A 19,060-nucleotide genomic window follows, 5' to 3' on the forward strand; every position below is an offset into this window, starting at 1 on the left:
TGCCATTTCCTTCTCCAAGGGAACTTCCCGAGTCAAGGGTTGAACCCATGTCTTCTGCATTGGCAGGTGGATTCTTTACCACTAAGCCACCTGGAAGTGCTTTAGTGAACTACATGTGGATCTTATCCTTTTAAATAAAGTTGATAAGAACCTCCAAACACCATCAGTTATTCTCACCTAGGTAACTAAAACAAAGAGAAACCTTCCAGTAAAACTACTCTAACACCCACCCTAAGAAACCTCTGGTAAAAAGCCTGAAGATTCTGGATGACAATGATAACCACCAACATAAAAGCCTAAAAGTAAAGATCTTGGTTTCTGATATAACTGGGTCTTATACTATTCAAAGTCTTGTATACACACATATATATGCTCTATAAGGAGAGAGAAAGCTCTATGGTGACTTGGTTTTCATTACAGTGGCCACCTATTCTAGGACAAAAAAATCCCTCAGAGCACCTGTGTGTTAAATCTGATGAGCTAAAAGGTATCTCCAAACATCTAATTCTGTCTAGGATCTAATAGGATCTATTGTTTTGGAAGAAGTCATTTACAATGTCTGAAAGCTTAAGATGCTGAAGGAAGGTAATACTGAGTTTGATTAAGAAAAAGATGACAATTAAGTCTGCTATAAAAGTGGAAGACGGACTGAATTCCTAAAAGCCCCGGAAAGCTTGGTTAACTGTGACCGACATGGCAGAGGAAGTGGAAGGTGGCAGCTAAGGCCATGGAGATGCCTCAGATCGCGGTTCAATATGTACAAACAGGTCGAATGCTATTGGTCAGGGGCTCCATTCTAAATCTATAACGTACACCTACACCTAAATCTAAAAACCACATAACAATTTTTTCATGATATCTACTTATATCTGTGAATGTCCAAGAATCTAAGGAAGCTTTGCAAGACTATATTTGAGTTTCAGCAAGAAGAAAACTGCTCCTCACTAGCTGTGAACTCCTGAAGGGAGATGTCTGACTTCTCATTCCTGTCACCACCTCCTCTCTGCCGAGCTTAGGGCTTTTCATGCAGTTGGGGCTCAGTGTACCTTCAATGAAGAAATAAGATTTTATAGTACATGTATGTCCTATAGTAATTCATCCAGCAGTGGTTTTGCTAAACTAGACACTGGCTTGTTGATTTGTATTTCTGGCAGAGAAGCTTTGTTTCTTTAATTAGCTTTTATTCTTCTGTGATTAGCACATAATAAGTCAGAGCCTAGTTTAATATCCAACTATTTTTCCACAGATGCCTGATCACAAGTAAAGCTGTCAAAACAACGTTTTGCAAAAAAGTGGGGGAAATCATTATAAATAAAAAATATTTGGATTCTGATAGTGATGTCAGCATCTTGGCAGCATGAGTCATTTCTTTCGGTCCTCTCATTTACTGTTCATCATTCATAACCGAACAACAGTGCCTCTGCACGTTACATCAGACCAACTAGCAGACCTGTGCTTCAGAAAGTAGACAGGACCTTGGAGGGGGCTGTGGGCCCAAAGACAGTGGTGAGCGGACCCTACCCCTGATGACCTGATGGGGTCTGGGGTGGGGGAAACAAAACTGGAGACTGAAAACCATGGCGGACACACAGGGCATAGAGAACTTGTGGAGGTCAACCAGACAGAGGGAGAACCAGGCACGCCACTGGAGCAGAACAGAGACCAGCCCGGAGGCGAGGAGGACTCGAGGAGTCAGTCCCCCTCCCTCCCTAGGGCTGAGTTTTCATCAGGACAGTGGCAACTTGCTTCACAGAAGAGGCAGAAAGAGAAGGGGTGAGTGACTGACTGTACAGATTACAAGTGGAGGGACCCAATTCTCTCCAGCAGCATCTGGATTTCTGAGGAGAAACCTCTATGACTGAGGGGAGGGAGAGGAGAGGGAAAGAGGCAGAGGAGAATAACAGAGGGTAGGGAAGGTACTGTTACCTGCTGTTTGCCATGGACCCCTGGAAGCATCCCCACTTGAGGGTGTCCTCACTGGGCTGTGAGCATGCAAAGCCTGCAGTGCTAAGCCCAAACCTCCCTCCACTTGGCCACCAGCTTTTGCTACAGCACTTTTTTTTGTTTTTTTAAAAACACTCCCCGCCCCACCGCTCCCCACCCAGAGTGTAGCCCCAAAACCAGATCAGGTAGAGACACCAAAAACCTGAGCTACAGTGCCACTGTCCGGAAAACAAGGCTATTACGTTTACCAAAGTAAACAAGTAAGTGTATTACTTTAAAAGCAATGGCAGAAGCACATTCCAGTCAAACACAATGAAAATCAGGGTAATATGGTATCACAAAAAGAAAATGATAGCTCTCCAGTAACTAGACTCAAAGGCACAGAATACTGTAATCTAACATAAAGAATTCAAAATAGCTGTTATGATGAAATTCAATGGGCCACAAGTAAATTCAGAGCTTTCTGAGTTTGGTGGCTCAGATGGTAAAGAATCTGCCTGTAATGCAGGAGAACCAGGTTCAATCCCTGGGTTGGGAAGATCCCCTGAAGGAAATGGCAACCCATTCCAGTATTCTTGCCTGGAGAATTCCATGGACAGAGGAGCCTGGGGAGCTACATCCGATGGGGTCACAACAAGTCAGACACGACTGAGTGACTGACACTTTCACTTTCAAACTCAGAAAGGCAATCTGATGAACTCAAGAATAAAGTTAACAAAGAACAGAACGAGTTCTTTACCAAAGAGACTGAAATTTTAAAAAAGAACCAAATTCTGCAGCTGAAAAATTCAATGAATGAGATGAAAAATACATTAGAAAGCTTAAGAAATAGGGAAGATCAGACTGAAGAAAGAATTAGCAACTTGAAAGATGGGCCTTTAGGAATGACTCAGGAGTGAGATAAGATTTTTAAAAAGTGAAGAAATCCTAAGAGAGCTATCAGGTATGAGGAGAAAGCCAAATATAAGAATAATTGATCTATATAGAGAAGAGAGCAGAGGGTATATTTAGAAAAATAATTGCTGACAACTTCTCAAACCTGGGGAAAGAACTTAGCATACATGTCCAAGAAGCTAAAAGAACACCCTATCACCTCAATACCAAAGACCTTATCCAAGATACATTATAATGAAACTGTCAAAAATCAGTGATAGAGAAAGAATCTTAAAGGCATGGGGTAGGGGGGTCAGAAGTAACCTACAAAGAAACACTCTCTGGGCTAACAGCAGATTTCTCAGCAGAAAAACTACAGGCCATGAGAGAGTGGAATGACATATTCTAAATGTTAAAAAGATAAAAATCGCCAGCCAATACTTTATCTGTCAAAGTTATCTTTCAAGTATGATGAAGAAATAAAGGCTTTCCCAGAAAACAAAAACTGAGGGAGTTCACATCACTAGACCTCCTTGCAAGAAATGGTGAAAGGAAATCTTCAAACTGAAATAAGAATATATTATTTACTGACAATAAAAGCAAAAGAAAGTTCACAATACCCTGGAAAAGGTGAAAAATAGAATTAGAAAACTTTAACCCCTATTAGAATGGTATGTTAACCATTTAATTATAGCATAAAGGCTTAAGGAAAGCTATTACAATTTCTCAATGAATTCACAACATCAAAAGAGATAAATTGTGATATCAAAGACATATAAGAGGAAGAGTAAAAGGGTAGAATCTTTATAGACAAATAAAGTGATATCAGCATAAAAAGAACTATTTTATTTCTGAGATGTTTTTTATGTAAGCCATATGTTAACCACAAAGCCAAACTTCGAGTCATGAAAGACAGAAAAGGGAAGATTGAGTAAACAACTATGGAAACCCACATTAGAAAGACAAACAGAAACAGAGAGGAAAAAAACAATGGTGATACAAAATAACCAGAAGACATAAGATAAGAGGGCAGTGGTAAATCCTCTGTCAATAATCACTCTAATATAAATGAACTGAATTCACCAATCAAAAGACACACAATGACTAGATGGATTAAAAAAAAAAAAAACCAACATTGCTCATGAAATACAAATCAAAACCACAATGAGGTATCATCTCACACCAGTCAGAATGGCCATCATCAAAAAGTCTACAAATGATAAATGCTGGAGAGGGTGTGGAGAAAAGGGAACCCTCTTACACTGTTAGTGGGAATGCAAACTGAATAAACCACTATGGAGAACAGTATGGCGATTCTTAAAAAAGTAGGAATAAAACTATAATAGAACCCAGCAATCCCACTACTGGGCATATACCCCAAGGAAACCAGAACTGAAGAAGATACCCAATGTTAACTGCAGCAGTATGTACAATAGCTGGGATATAGAAGCAACCTTGATGTCCATCAGCAGATGAATGGATAAGGAAGTTGTGGTACATATAACCAATGGAATACTACTCAGCTATAAAAAAGAAATGCATTTGAGTCAGTTCTAATAAGATGGATGAATCTAGAACCTATTATACAGAGTGAAGTCAGAAAGAGAAAGACAAATACTGTATATTAACACATATATATGGAATCTAGAAAGATGGTACCAAAAATCCTATGTACAGGGCAGCAAAGGAGACGCAGACATGAAGAACAGAATTTTGGACTCAGTGGGAGAAGCAGAGGGTGGGATCATTTGAGAAAAAAGAAACACATACATTATCATAGGTAAAATAGATAACCATTGCGAGTTTGATGGAGGAAGCAGGGCACCCAAAGTCAGTGCTCCATGAACATGGAGGGAGAGGGTGGGGGCGGGTTCACGTATACTCATGGCCAATTCATACTGATGTACGGCAAAACCATCGCAGTACTGTAATTATCCTCCAATTAAAATACGTTAAAAACAACAACAACAACAACAGCTATATGCTACCTACAAGAAGCTCATTTCAACTCTAAAGACACACATAGGCTCAAAGTGTAGGGCTGGAAGTAGACATCAAAAGAAAGGGGGCCGAGCCATTCTTGTATCATATAAAAGAGGTTCAAGCCAAAAACTGATAACAAGAGACAAACAAGGTTGTTATATAATGATAAAAGGGTCAATACATCTTTAAAATACAACAATAGTAAATATATACACGCACCCAACACTGGAGTACTTTAATATATTAAGCAAATACTAAGGGAGAAATAGACGACAATGCAGTAAGAGTGACAAACCTCAATATGCCACTGTCAGCAACAGGGAGATCATCCAGACAGAAAATCAACAATGAAATGTTGGAATTAAATCCTACTCTAGAGTAAATGGACTTAAGCATATAAAGAACATTCCACACAACAGGAGAAGAATACACAATCTTCAAGTGCACACAGGACATTTTCTAGTATAGATCATGATAAGGCACAAATCTCAGAAAATTAAAGATGGAAATCACATCTATTATCTTTTCTGACCACAATGGTATTGAAAGTAGAAATCAACAAGAGGAAAGCTGGAAAATCTACAAATATTTGGAAACTAAATAACAGACTCCTGAACAACCAATTGGTCAAAGAAGAAATCAAAAGAGAAATAAATCTCAAATAATAAATGAAAATACAACATATTGAAAACCTGTGTAATGTAGCAAAAGCAGTTCTGAGATGTTTACAGCAATAAATACATATATTAAGAACATAAAAAATCTCAAACAACCTAACTTTATACCTCAAGAAATTAGAAAAAGAACAAGGTTAGCAGAAGGAAATAAAGATCAGAGTGGAAATAAATGGAGATTAAAAAATGAAAAAACAAAACCAAAAGCTGGTTCTTTGAAAAATTAAAACTGACAAACCTTTAGCCAGACTAAAAAAAGAGAAGACTCAAAATTAGGAATGAAAAAGGAGATATTACAACTGTGACTAAAGAAACACACAGGAACAGACGAGACAACAACGAACAAATTATATGCCAACAAATGAAACAACCTAGAGGAAACGGATAGAAACACACAAACAACCAAGGCTGAATAAGGAAAAAACAGAAAATCTGAACAGACCAATAGCAAGCAGGGGTTGAAACAGTAATCAAAAGCCTCCCAACACAGAAAACCCCAGGACCAGATGGCTTAACTAAAAAATTCTACCACTCAAAGAAGAATTAACATCAATCCTTATCAAACTCTTTTGAAAACCTGTGGAAGAGGGAATATTTCCAAACTCATTCTATGAAAACAGCATTCACCTGAAAACAAGGCCAGATAAGGCTACCACAAGAAAACTGTAGACCAACATCCCTAATGAATACAGATGAAAAATTCTCACCAAATATTAGCAAACCAAATTCGAGAACACAAAAGGATTATATACCATGACCAAGTGGGATTCATCCCTGGGATGTAAAGATGATTCAACATATGCAAATCAATAAATGTAACACATGACACATCAATTAAATGAAAGAAAATCATGTGATGAGCTCACTAGGTGCTGAAAAGGCATTGGACAAAATACATCTTCAAGATAAAAACAATTATAAGTAATGATAATACCACCATCAGGGTAACACAGATAAATCTAGACGTTTGGTCATTCTGTTTAAGAGGAAGAAAAATCAGATTAAGAGCTAACTATCCACTCAAGAAAACTAGAGATACCAAGGGAACATTTCATGCAAAGATGGGCTCAATCAAGGACAGAAATGGTGTGGACCTTACAGAAGCAGAAGATATTAAGAAGACGTGGCAAGAAGACACAGAAGAACTGTAAAAAAAAGATCTTCATGACCCAGATAATCATGATGGTATGATCACTCACCTAGAGCCAGACATCCTGGAATGTGAAGTCAAGTGGGCCTTAGGAAGCATCACTACAAACAATGTTAGTGGAGGTGATGGAATTCCAGGTGAGCTATTTCAAATCCTCAAAGATGATGCTGTGAAAGTGCTGCACTCAATATGTCAGCAAATTTGGAAAATGCAGCAGTGGCCACAGGACTGGAAAAGGGCAGTTTTCATCCCAATCCTAAAGAAAGGCAATGCCAAAGAATGCTCAAACTACCGCACAATTGCACTCATCTCAGACGGAGGAGCCTGGCGGGCTGCAGTCCATGGGGTCACTGAGTCGGACACGACTGAGCGACTCCACTTTCACTTTTCACTTTCATGCCCTGGAGAAGGAAATGGCAACCCACTCCAGTACTCTTGCCTGGAGAATCCCAGGGACGGGGGAGCCTGGTGGGCTGCCGTCTATGGGGTCGCACAGAGTCGGACACGACTGACGCGACTTAGCAGCAGCAGCAGCAGCAGCAGACGCTAGTAAAGTAATGCTCAAAATTCTCCAAGCCAGGCTTCAATAGTATGTGAACCATGAACTTTCAGATGTTCAAGCTGGTTTTAGAAAAGGCAGAGGAACCAGAGATCAAATTACCAACATCTGTTGGATCACTGAAAAAGCAAGAGAGTTCCTGAAAAACATCTATTTCTGCTTTATTGACTATGCCAAAGCCTTTGACTGTGTGGATCACAACAAACTGTGGAAAATTCTGAAAGAGATGGGAATACCAGACCACCTGACCTGCCTCCTGAGAAATCTGTATTCAGGTCAGGAAGCAACAGTTAGAACTGGACATGGGACAACAGATTGGTTCCAAATAGGAAAAGGAGTATGTCAAGGCTGTACATTGTCACCCTGGTTATTTAACTTATATGCAGAGTACATCATGAGAAACGCTGGGCTGGAGGAAGCACAAGCTGGAATTAAGATTGCTGGGAGAAATATCAATAACCTCATATATGCAGATGACACCACCCTTATGGCAGAAAGTGAAGAACTAAAAAGCCTCTTAATAAAAGTGAAAGAGGAGAGTGGAAAAGTTGGCTTAAAGCTCAACATTCAGAAAACTAAGATCCTGGCATCCGACCCCATCACTTCATGGCAAATAGATGGGGAAACAGTGGCAGACTATTTCTCTGGGCTCCAAAATCACTGCAGATGGTTGACTGCAGCCATGAAATTAAAAGATGCTTACTCCTTGGAAGAAAAGTTATGACCAACCTAGATAGCATATTAAAAAGCAGAGACATTACTTTGCCAATATAGGTCTGTCTAGTCAAGGCTATGGTTTTTCCAGTGGTCATGTATGGATGTGAGAGTTGGACTGTGAAGAAAGCTGAGCACTGAAGAATTGATGCTTCTGAACTGTGATGTTGGCGAAGACTCTTGAGAGTCCCTTGGACTGCAAGGAGATCCAACCAGTCCATCCTAAAGGAGATCAGTCCTGAATATTTCTTGGAAGGACTGATGTTGAAGCTGAAACTCCAATACTTTGGCCACCTGATGCAAAGAGCTGACTCATTGGAAGAGACCCTGATGCTAGAAAAGAGTGAAAGCGGGAGAAGGGGATGACAGAGGATGAGATAGTTGGATGGCATCATTGACTCAATGAACATGAGTTTGAGTAAACTCCGGGAGTTGGTGATAGACAGGGAGGCCTGGCGTACTGCAGTCTGTGGGGTCGCAAAGAGTTGGATGCGACTGAGCGAGTGAACTGAACTGATCCACCACTGTGATTTTTATGGTTTTAGGAGAGGGAAGGAAAAAGTTATGGTACAGTTTGCATGGAAGATCAGATTCTAGCGATAATTTTCCATGACACATCCTCACATATCCTAGTCCTAGTATTCTATATTGTTTAAAACAAATAATCAGAAACTCACCTCTGGTTTGGGGACAAAAGCCTGACCTGGAATTGTCAAGATGTGCTGAACGTCGCAGAGGTACTGGGCCATAATGGAGAGGCGACTTCGCTGTTTGCTTCCAGTGGTAGCTGTAAGTCTCTGCAGAAGGACAAAGAGGAATTTTGGCAAATAACTCATTCATCATCTATGAACACTATGTAGATTTTTTGAGGTAAATTTTAAAAGCATAGGCTATCTGACATGATATATAGCCAACATGGGGAACATTTTCCTTCGATACTGAGGTACATCTATGAAGTGTTAATTATACACACAATGTGTATAATCAAATTAGAAAATTAGAAAATCAAATTAGACAATTTCCCTACCACTGGCTAGTGGGATTTTCAAACACTGTTATACTGTGTAGAAGATACTGTATGAAACAAGTAATCCATAAGTATAGATAGGTGAAAACAGCAATAATGAACTCAAGATGCTTTAGTTTTATGAACTATCCCAGTATTTCAATGAACATCTCCAATGGTGTGTCCTTCTTTATTTAAATATAATAAAACCATAAATATTTAGAACTCTTGAAGAATTGGCTGATTTTGAGAACTTTTTTTTCACAAAATTTTAAGTACCCAAACATTTTTATTTTAAAATTAGGCATATTTGAATTAACTCATATACAATTCAACCAACATCCCCAAAGGATTTTAAAAAGAACTTTAAATTCCATATAAATGTTATATGAGAAAGTAAAGGGCCAAGAATACCCCAGGGCACTCCTGAAGAACATCAACAGTGAGGGGCAGGGGGCTGCTCTGTGGAGGTGACATGGGGGCATTCACCTTCCAGATATCAAAATTAAGGCAGTATCGTATTGTTAGAGGCACAAATATACCCATGCAACAAAAACCTCAGAAAGAGACCCAAGCACATGTGGACTTCTGAAATGTGACGGATGTGATGTAGCAACTGCTGGTGGGAAAAGGATAGATCATTTGGTGACTTTGGTATAAACAAGAATCTACAAGGAGGACCGTGTAGGTCCATATCTAGTATCATAACCAAAAATAAATTCCAAGTGAATTAACAGTAAGTGAAAACTACAATTTTTATGAGTAAATATCTATGACTCCCATGAGAGGGAAGACTTTCTTAATAATGCAAAAGCAGTAGTCACAAAAGACTGATATATATTGTTCTATTCAAATTAAAAACTTTTGTATTATGAAAACACTATAAAGATAGGTCACAGACTGCGAGAAGGTATTTGAAACTCTTATCTGACAAAGGATTAGTGCTCAGAATATAAAAGATAAACTAATAGAAAATAAGATGAGAAACATTGTAGCAACCCAAATGAACTATAATCATAAACTATGCTCAAGTAAATTACAGATCAGAGATATGCATATTAAAACCATTTGAGATACAATTTCACATTTCATGAAATAAACAAAATTTACACAACAGAAAAAGGACTTAACAGAACCTAGTACTGGCGAGTATACGGAGCAACAGGAATTCTCATATGCTGCTAGTGAGCGGGGACTGGTACAAGATTTTGGACTATAATCTGGCAATATATAGTAAAGCTAAAGTTGAATAAACTGCTATAATCTGTTAGGTTTACCTTTATGAATATATTCTAGAAGACCTGCTTCACAAGGAGATATGCATAAGGATATTCATTGCAACATTATATGTAGTATCCAAAAAACAAAGATCCATCAATAGGTGAATGAATAATTAAACTGTGGTAATTTTGATAATGGATACTAAATACTAGTTACAATGAATAACAAGAGTTATCAACATAAATCCCCAAATAGAGCAAATAAGTGACAGAAGATAGGTACAGTGTGACTTCACTCACAGGAAAACTTCCAAAGATTATTGTTTACTCTGTATGTGCATGTGTATATCTGTATCTGCAGAGCAAGCAAAACATGTTCATGGGAATACTGAGTATCAATTTTTAGATGGTTAAATTCACAGGAGGGAAAAAGGGGAGATAGAAGAGGGCTCCAAACATATTTGTAATATTTTATTTCTTAAAAAAGATATGAAAAATATGGTATTATGTTGGACAAAGCTGAGTGATGGATAAAATAATTATACACTTATTTTTCAAAATGTATATTGTTCCTAGAGCTCCGTGGACCTCTTCTGAATGACACAGAGTCAGCATTTACACCTCTTCTAAAGGACCAAGTCAACATTACAGATAGCAAAGATTACTGGAATAATCCCGGGCCAGGTGTGCCTGTGGTGTGCCTTACTACTTAGCAGTCAGAGGTGGAGCGATTCTTTAAGTTCTAGTTACTGGGCTGGGTGTTCTCCTTCCTGCTTCACCGTCATGTGTTAACCTCTAATAGTCCCTTTTACTTTGCTGCTTCTAACCAGCTGTGGGCATGAAAATCATGTAATTTGACTTGTAAGAGCTTTGCCTTTAGTAAGATTTAAACATAGCCTTTAATATGAGATGCTGAGAAATTTCCTATAGGCAAAGTTAACTGTAGATTTTATAGCACATTTTGTTACTCAGAAGCCATACCTCATCTCAGCCCTTTTTACTTTAATTTACCTGGCTCTTGTCTATATTTGGACAGTTAAAATTATTGGGAAGTCGAGTTCAAGACAAGTGATGAGGTGCTACAGCATATACCACAAAATCAATTCTTTCTTAGTAAAACCAAGAATTGTACACATTCTCAAGCAAATAACAAAAACAATGGAAGTACAGATTTAAGTTAAAGAATAATCTCATGGATCAAATGGTCAAAAATATTTCTAGCTCTTCATAAAGGAAAATAAGCGACTTAATTTTACCAACACTGTAAGATTCCAATTTTCTAAAATGCATTGTACAAACTGGCACAATTCAAAGCAGTTGTGCAAAACTAAAATCTAGCATGAACATAATCACAAAATTAGAAAATAAACCAAAAGAAATGCCCAGACTTAAATTTTTTCATCCTGGATTTTCTTCTAGTATTTTACTTTACATCTGAAAAGTATGTTCCCAATGATAAAAGGAAGAGAATTTAAAAATCACTTTAACCAAAAGCAAACCAGAGAGGCATGGAGGGAAAGCTAATTTGCTATAAAGACACATTAAAGTGTATTTCACTTAAGAGTGCTATGTATCCACTTCTGCCAGGAGAAAGGGGTATCCTGACCCATGAATGTTACCCTCCTATCTCTGGGCTTTCCTGGTGGCCAGTGCAGGAGATGAGGGTTCCATCCCTGGGTTGGGAAGATCTGCTGGAGGAGGGCATGACAAGCCACTCCAGTATTCCTGCCTGGGAAATTCCATGGAGAGAGGAGCCTGGTGGGCTATAGTCCAGGACACAGACACGGACTCAGTGACTAAACAACAACAATCCCATCTTTGCAGCAAATACACACAGGCTTTGGAGATGAAAACATGTCAATCTCATAACATAGAAGAAAGCAGCATAGATACCTGCCCTCATTTATTAAGGAAGAATTCAATCCACAGACCAGAAAACTCTGCAAAAGACTTCATTAAACGCTAGCCTAAGAGTTCAACAGTTGATCCTACCACTCAAACATTTGATGTTTCTTTGATATATTACAGGTAAAGCTATGACAATTCAAATTCCATTACAAGATATATTTGAAGAGCAAAAGTTCAGGGAACCAAACCAGGTAATTTTTCAGTAAAAGGAAACCTCTAATCCTTGAGCTTTTAAAAAATTCTGATTGAGTGTAAGAAAAACAAGGGGTCAGTGAATTCACAAGAACAGTTTTTTTTTTTCTGTTCATGTAAAATAATTTTAAGTAGAAAAATTAGGCTTATGCTTGAGAAACTGCAGAGCCAACTATCAGGGACAATGAGAACTAGATAATTTATGGAAAGGCCATTCCCTTATCCAGCCATGGTCCCTTGGAGATGGTAGATGAAGAGGTTGATGCTGGACCCAGAAAGAAAAGACCACAGATCCAGTCACACAAAGAACTGGAACATCATGATTTCAGCAGAAAACATATGACCTGTGTTCAGGTTCAGCTTTCCCTGCAGCTAGCTCCAGGACCTTTGGAAGACGTTAAACTACACTGAGTCTCAGTTTCATCACCTGTAACATGAGGTTAGATGAGATTTGTTAAGGTCTCCTTTACTGCTGCACAGTCTGATTCTATTTTATGAGCTGCAACTTTAAAGAGTCTACAAGCCCCTTAATGCGTATGAGCTGAATTCTTACATTTACACCCTGTCATCTTAGAGAGAAAGGAACAAGACAAACATGCTCGTTTCTGCTCTGTAACTCACAAAGCCAAGCCAACCAAATATTCTAAGTGCTTTCTATGGCTAAAATTCAAAATGCAAATTTGACAGTGTCAAGAACAAAGAGAGGGAAAATAGGAGAATGCTGCTATATAGTCTTCCACTGAAACTCTTACTTGCAAAAATGTGAAAATCAGTCAGAGGACCAGTGTTATCTATACTTTTAAAGCATTCCATAAATTATAGACTCAATATAAACTCTTCTCAATATTCAAACTAAAATTTAACTAAAATCAACTTTTTGTTAAAGAAAAATAATTGCATATGGTAAAGTGGAAGCAACACTATTATTAACAACAAGTGACACTGAGTCATTGAAAATGTTACTCCACCTCTTCAGCCTCTGCTCCTTTGCTCTTTCCCCCCAAAGAATGAGAGTATTTTTGCATCTCTATTGTGCTACTGAAGAGTAGAAATACCATAATAATCATATCAGCTGATGAAAAAAATCCAAGGACAAATCCACAAGTTGAGAAAAGCAACAATGAGAACTATTAGCATGGCCTCAATTCAAACCAACAGAAGAGCACTAACAGCCACAAGGAGCTGACCAGAACCTCAGGAGAAAGAGGGTGTCATCTTACTAGTTTCTAACAGATACAAAAGGGCTCTACATTTTTGTGATGGATTTTATGGCCCAAACTCTAAAACAAAAATTTTCAACTTTGGTGGTTTTGACATTTTGGGCTCATCAATGCTGAATAGTTCTTTGCTGTGGGGACTATCCTGTGCACTGAAGGACGTTTACCAGCTGCCCTGAACTCTCTCCACTAGATGCCAGAAGCACCCCCAGCTGTGACAACCAAAAGTGTCCCCTGAGTGGGGGATGGGGCAAAACTCTGGAAAAGAACATGGGTAGAGAGGGACAGATGCAAAAAAAAATTTCTTACAACATATTCATAAATGATTTGAGAGGAAGACACTGAAAGAGTTGCACTAATGTAGTCATCCAGTGTCTACTCTCAATTCTGACATTAAGTTGTCTTGCTTTATTTTTAACAGAAAACAACCATGAAGCTGACTAAAATACACAAAACAACAGGTTTCATAAACTGGACACGACACAGTAAGGGATTATGATCAGAAGGGAAAGGAGGTGCGCCTCGGGACTGCCCAGCTTACAGCTGGGAGGCCACCCTCACGCTGCAGCATAGGGAGAGCAAAGAAACAGAGGCCAGAGGAGACCTGGACTTCAGGAGACAGAGGCTGATGTTTTGGGAGGCTGAGGCAGCTAGAATCTGTGCGGCAGGCTAATGGAGAAGTGGAACACAGAGCTGGAGAGGTCTTAGGGAAGGAGAGAGACAGGCAAGGAGTGAGTGGAGACACACTCCCTTTCAAGTCTTTGGCAGAGCAAGGATCTGCAAGGGGTGTGTGAGGTTAACTCCTCAAGGCTAGGGAGGCTGGACAAAGTATCACTGGAAAGCTCTCAAACAAAATGGAGCTCATACAGAGCTGGAAATAGTCTGCATTCCCAATGGCTAAAGTAGAGAGCTCATGAAATACACAGCACACAGGGTGGCTTCCTCAGAAACACCATGGCTTAGTAGTAGGACTTAGTCCCAGATCAAAGGCTGCTTCTGACCCATCATAACAAAGCTTGAAAGGCAAACCTCAAACCAATCTGCAACTGATTGATGTATGTGTCAGAACAAAACCCACCACTCAACTATGTAACAACATCTGACCCTCAACAACATTGGAAGAAAAAAAAAGCCTCACAATAGCCAGTATTGTAACAAAAATTACCAGGCTTGCAAAGCAGAAAGATGGGACCCAGAGCAAAGAGGGTAGGAAACATCAACTGGTAAAATAGTACAGAAATGACAGAGGTAATGGAATTAGTAGGCAAAGATCTTAAAATAGCTATTACAAATATTATACATATGCATAAGGATGCCAAGGACAGCATAAACATGAGAGAAAGGGAAGATACAATAAGACTCAAATGAAACTTTTAGAGATAAAAGTACAGAATCTGAAATGGAAAATAAACTGAGTACAATTATCAACAGATTAGACATTGCAGAAAAACGGTAAATTTGAAGCTGCAAGCCTTATGACCCAGCATTGCCACCTTGAGGTTTGTACCCTAGAGTAACCTTGTCTATGTGTACTAGCTGACATCAACATGAGAATGTTCGTGACTGTTTGTAATAATAAAACACTGAAACTAATGCGGGGTCCCCAAACAGGAAAACAGACAGATAAGCCTGACAGATCAACAGTCAGTGGATAGTAAATAGCTGTATAAATAAGCTACAGCTATGAACAACATGAGCAGATCAGGATAAAAAGAATATACACTGTATGAACCCCTTTGTATAAAGCTGAAAAATGGACAAAACTGAAATATATTATTTATTATACTAGTGAGAATTGGACAAACTATGTAGGGAATAATAAATTGCAAACTCATGGTATAGATTATCCTGGTAGTAGGTGGGGAGCAGGAGATGCAATCAGAAAGAGGCATACAAGAGGGTATCAGAGATGTTAGTAATTTAATTATTAACTTTAATTGGCTTTAAAGATTTAATGGGATTAAAGACTTTAGTTGGATTAAAGATTTACTGAGCATGACCATGCCCACCAGAGCAAGACCCAGTTTTCCAAACCACAGCTAGTCCCTCCTACTAGGAAGCTTCCACAAGGTTCTTACCCTTATCCATCAGAGGGCAGACAGAATGAAAACCACAATCACAGAAAACTTACCAAAATGATCACACGGACCATAGCTTTGTGCAACTTAATGAAACTATGAGCCACTCTGTGTGGGGCCACCCAGATGGACGGGTCATGGTGGAAAGTTCTGACAAAACGTGGTCCACTGGAGAAGGAAACGGCAAACCACCTTAGCATTCTTGCCTTGAGAACCCCATGAGCAGTATAAAAAGGCAAAAAGGTATGGCACTGAATGAACCACCCCCTAGGTCAGTAGGTGTCCACTACTACTGGACAAGAGCAGGGAAATAACTACTCCACTGCTACTGGAGAAGAGCAGAGAAATAACTCCAGAAGGAATCAAGAGGCTGAGCCAAAAGGGAAATGACGCCCAGCTGTGGATGTGTCTGGTGGTGAAAGTAATGTCTGATGCTGTAAACAAGAGTACTGCATAGGAACCTGGAATGTTAGAGGTCCATGAATCAAGGTAAATTGGATGTGGTCAAACAGGAGATGGCAAGAGGGAACATCAACATTTTAGGAATCAGTGACCTAAAATGGATGGGAATGGGTGAATTTAATTCAGATGACCATTATATCTATCACTGTGGGCAAGAACCCCTTAGAAGAAATGGAGTAGCCCTCACAGTCAACAAAAGAATCTGAAATGCAGTGCTTGAATGCAATCTCAAATATAACAGAATGATCTCAGTTCATTTCCAAGGCAAACCATTCAATGGTATAGTAATCAAGTCTATGCCCCAACTACTAATGCCAAAGAAGCTGAAGGGTTCTATGAAGATGTACAAGATCTTCTAGAATTAACACCAAAAAAAGATGTCATTTTTATCATAGGGGACTGGAATGCAAAAGCAGGAAGTCAAGAGATGCCTGGAATAACAGGCAAGTTTGGCCTTGGAGTACAAAATGAAGCAGGGCAAAGGCTAACAATTTTGCCAAGAGAACACACTGGTCATAGCAAATACCCTCTTTTAACATCACAAGAGATGACTCTATACGTGGACATCACTAGATGGTCAATACCACAGTGAAGAGGATGATGGAGGATGAGATGGTTGTATGGCATCACTGATTCAATGGACATGAGTTTGAGCAAACTCCAGGAAATTGTGAAGGACAGGAAAGCCTCGTGTGCTCCAGGTTCATGGGGTTGCGAAGAGTCAGATGCAACTGAATAACAACAATTTGACTTGGGTGGTGGGGATTCAGCTGTTCTTTTGATTAAGCCATACACAAACAAAGTTGTGAACATACATGATACACTCTTTTATATTCATATGTCATAAAAAAAAACTGCTTATAGCCTGCAGATTCCCTCCTTAAACCTCTTTGCTTCAAAAACTGCTTTCACTGCTCTGAGGGTTTATTTTTTAGAGACAAACTTGGAACACTCCAGTCATGGGAATGCCTAGCAGGCTTATGTGAGCCGAAGTCTATATATTGAATAATGAGACACCCAACCCCCTTACCTTTCTCAACTACAAGCTGACAATATTCTTTTTGTTTTGTTCTGGTAATTTGATCTTGTGATAAAACAATCAGAAAAAGTTAAAACTTACCTCTGCCACTTCCTTTTGAAAAGTCAACATCATCCGGGTTCTGCCATATGCGAATGGCCCATTTCTTTGGGAAACATTTTCAAGCCATTTGATAATCAGTGGGGTTGATACACTAAAAGGCAGATTTCCAATAATATGTATATTTGGAGGATCTGGTTGGCATAAGAAAAAACTTGGTATGATTATTTCATCCATGTATTATTAATACAATTTTAGTTAAGAGTAAAATCAAACTGGATATTAATAGCATAAAACAAAAGCATACAAAAAGATAATGGCTGAGTATTTTTCAGCCCATTTATTCTTCAGAAGCAATGTTTGCTCACAATCAGCTTTGAATTAAAGGGAAAAAAACCCCACCTAATTAGTATTCAGTTAAAGTCCCCAGGTTTTGGCTTAGGAAAACATGAAAAAGAATTGGTTTGAGGGAAAAGATCATTTGCCTCAGACATGAGGTCAAAGTTCCTATGGGACACCAGAGAGTCTGTCAGATGCCCAGGAAGGGGATACAGGGTGGACATGAAGATTAAGTGTGTACGATATGTATGTGGTAAGTGAAGTCATGGCAGGAGAAACAAGATTTAAGATGTGGGTGGAAAAATAAACACCAGCAAAGTTAGAGAAAGCTCAAAACAAGGTGGAAGGAAGAATAGGTGGGCCTGGGATCAGGGAAAACAGAAGCAGAGAAATCTTCTAGATGAGAGTTAACAGTCAGTTTAACACTGGGGAACTTAGAGAAGGTTTGTGGCAGGCCATTAGGTGGGTCATCCCTGTGTCTGTGACTAGCTGGGCAGGGCAGAAAACTGAAGGTGGTCACTGAGAAGAGCCGGTTGGAAGGGGGAGATGGGCAGAGCCAGCCACTTTGAAAGACCCTGGTGTGGAGCAGCAAGAGACTCAAGGGCAACTGTGCAGGCACCGCCAAATCACTCCTCCAGCTGCTCTGAGGGGGTTTTATGGGCAAGAAACACTTCTGTGTGTTCCAAGGTGCTGGCACATAGCAGGTACCCAATAAACTGTCCACGAATGAAGAGTGCCTTGGAAGGTCAGTGAATGTAAGACAGAGGAAATAAAGTCAAATGAAAGGTGGGGGTATGGCTTGGTTCACCGAAACACTTTTCACCATTTGGAAAACACTTTCTAGTTCACTCCATCTTTATAAGGTATCATAAAAATGGCAAGTTTATATGAACAGACCCCAAAATATTTGAAAAATATTAGTATCAGATAAATTTGGTTGAAGAGAAGGTAATTTGATTTTTATTTTGGAAGAAAGTAGAAAAGCAGAAAAAATTGCAATGCACCTTACCTATTTATCTAATTTTAATATAAGTATATAATAAGTATTTATAATGTATGACAAGTAATACAAATATTTGTAATCGAAACAATTACAAAGGAAAATAAGAAAACCAACCCAAAGATACTTACCATCCTCCCACTGTCTTTTGAGACTTTCTGGAAAAGCCCTTTCTATCTTAAACGTCAAGACATCTCCATGGACGATTTTCAGTTTTCCAGGTGCTGCATCAGAAAGCATCTAGTTTACAAAAAGGTCAATAAAATGAGCTCATACACTTTGGAGTAACAGTGGAATTAATTTTTTTTTCCCTGCCAAATCTGTGCATCATTAAATCAATCTGAAAAGCGAGAGACTAAGAATGATCATTAATGAGCTAATAGCATGCTGCATCCACTGTAACAGACAACTACGGTGTTCGACTTTCAACACATAAGAATGACTGGGAATGGTGGCAGATAATAGTATAACAATAGCCTATAACGTCACAAATATTGACATAATTCTGACCATCAGGATGGCTTGTATTTCGGTATAGATTTAGCAAAAACTGAACTCCTGTGTTTTTAAATTGGAGACTAAGTACCAACAAAGCTAGTGGAGGTGACGGAATTCCAGTTGAGCTATTTCAAATCCTCAAAGATGATGCTGTGAAAGTGCTGC

General features: G+C 39.0%; 1 protein-coding gene across 8 annotated transcripts in view; it reads right to left on the reverse strand.

Moving 5' to 3' along the window:
* The window catches only part of TFB1M (transcription factor B1, mitochondrial), an 80,734-nt gene that overhangs the window by 41,354 nt on the left and 20,320 nt on the right, over positions 1-19,060 (reverse strand). For 7 of the 8 annotated variants that reach the window (XR_014065157.1, XR_014065156.1, XM_081529232.1 and 4 more), the window contains exons 3-5: positions 18,529-18,637; positions 17,101-17,252; positions 8,575-8,694 (exon numbers count right to left, since the gene is read on the reverse strand). Coding sequence is in view for 5 of the 8 variants with exons in the window: in XM_081529232.1 (XP_081385358.1) it covers positions 8,575-8,694; positions 17,101-17,252; positions 18,529-18,637 (381 nt within the window). In the remaining 3 variants the exon portion in view is untranslated. Of the gene's footprint in view, positions 1-4,556; positions 6,949-7,169; positions 8,695-17,100; positions 17,253-18,528; positions 18,638-19,060 lie in introns of those variants that run through there. The other variant, XR_014065158.1, reaches the window with a different exon arrangement.

The sequence above is a fragment of the Giraffa tippelskirchi genome, chromosome 9, assembly GCF_054371585.1.
Source record: "Giraffa tippelskirchi isolate mGirTip1 chromosome 9, T2T-mGirTip1v1.2.pri, whole genome shotgun sequence".
In the NCBI taxonomy this organism is placed as follows: Eukaryota; Metazoa; Chordata; class Mammalia; order Artiodactyla; family Giraffidae; genus Giraffa; species Giraffa tippelskirchi.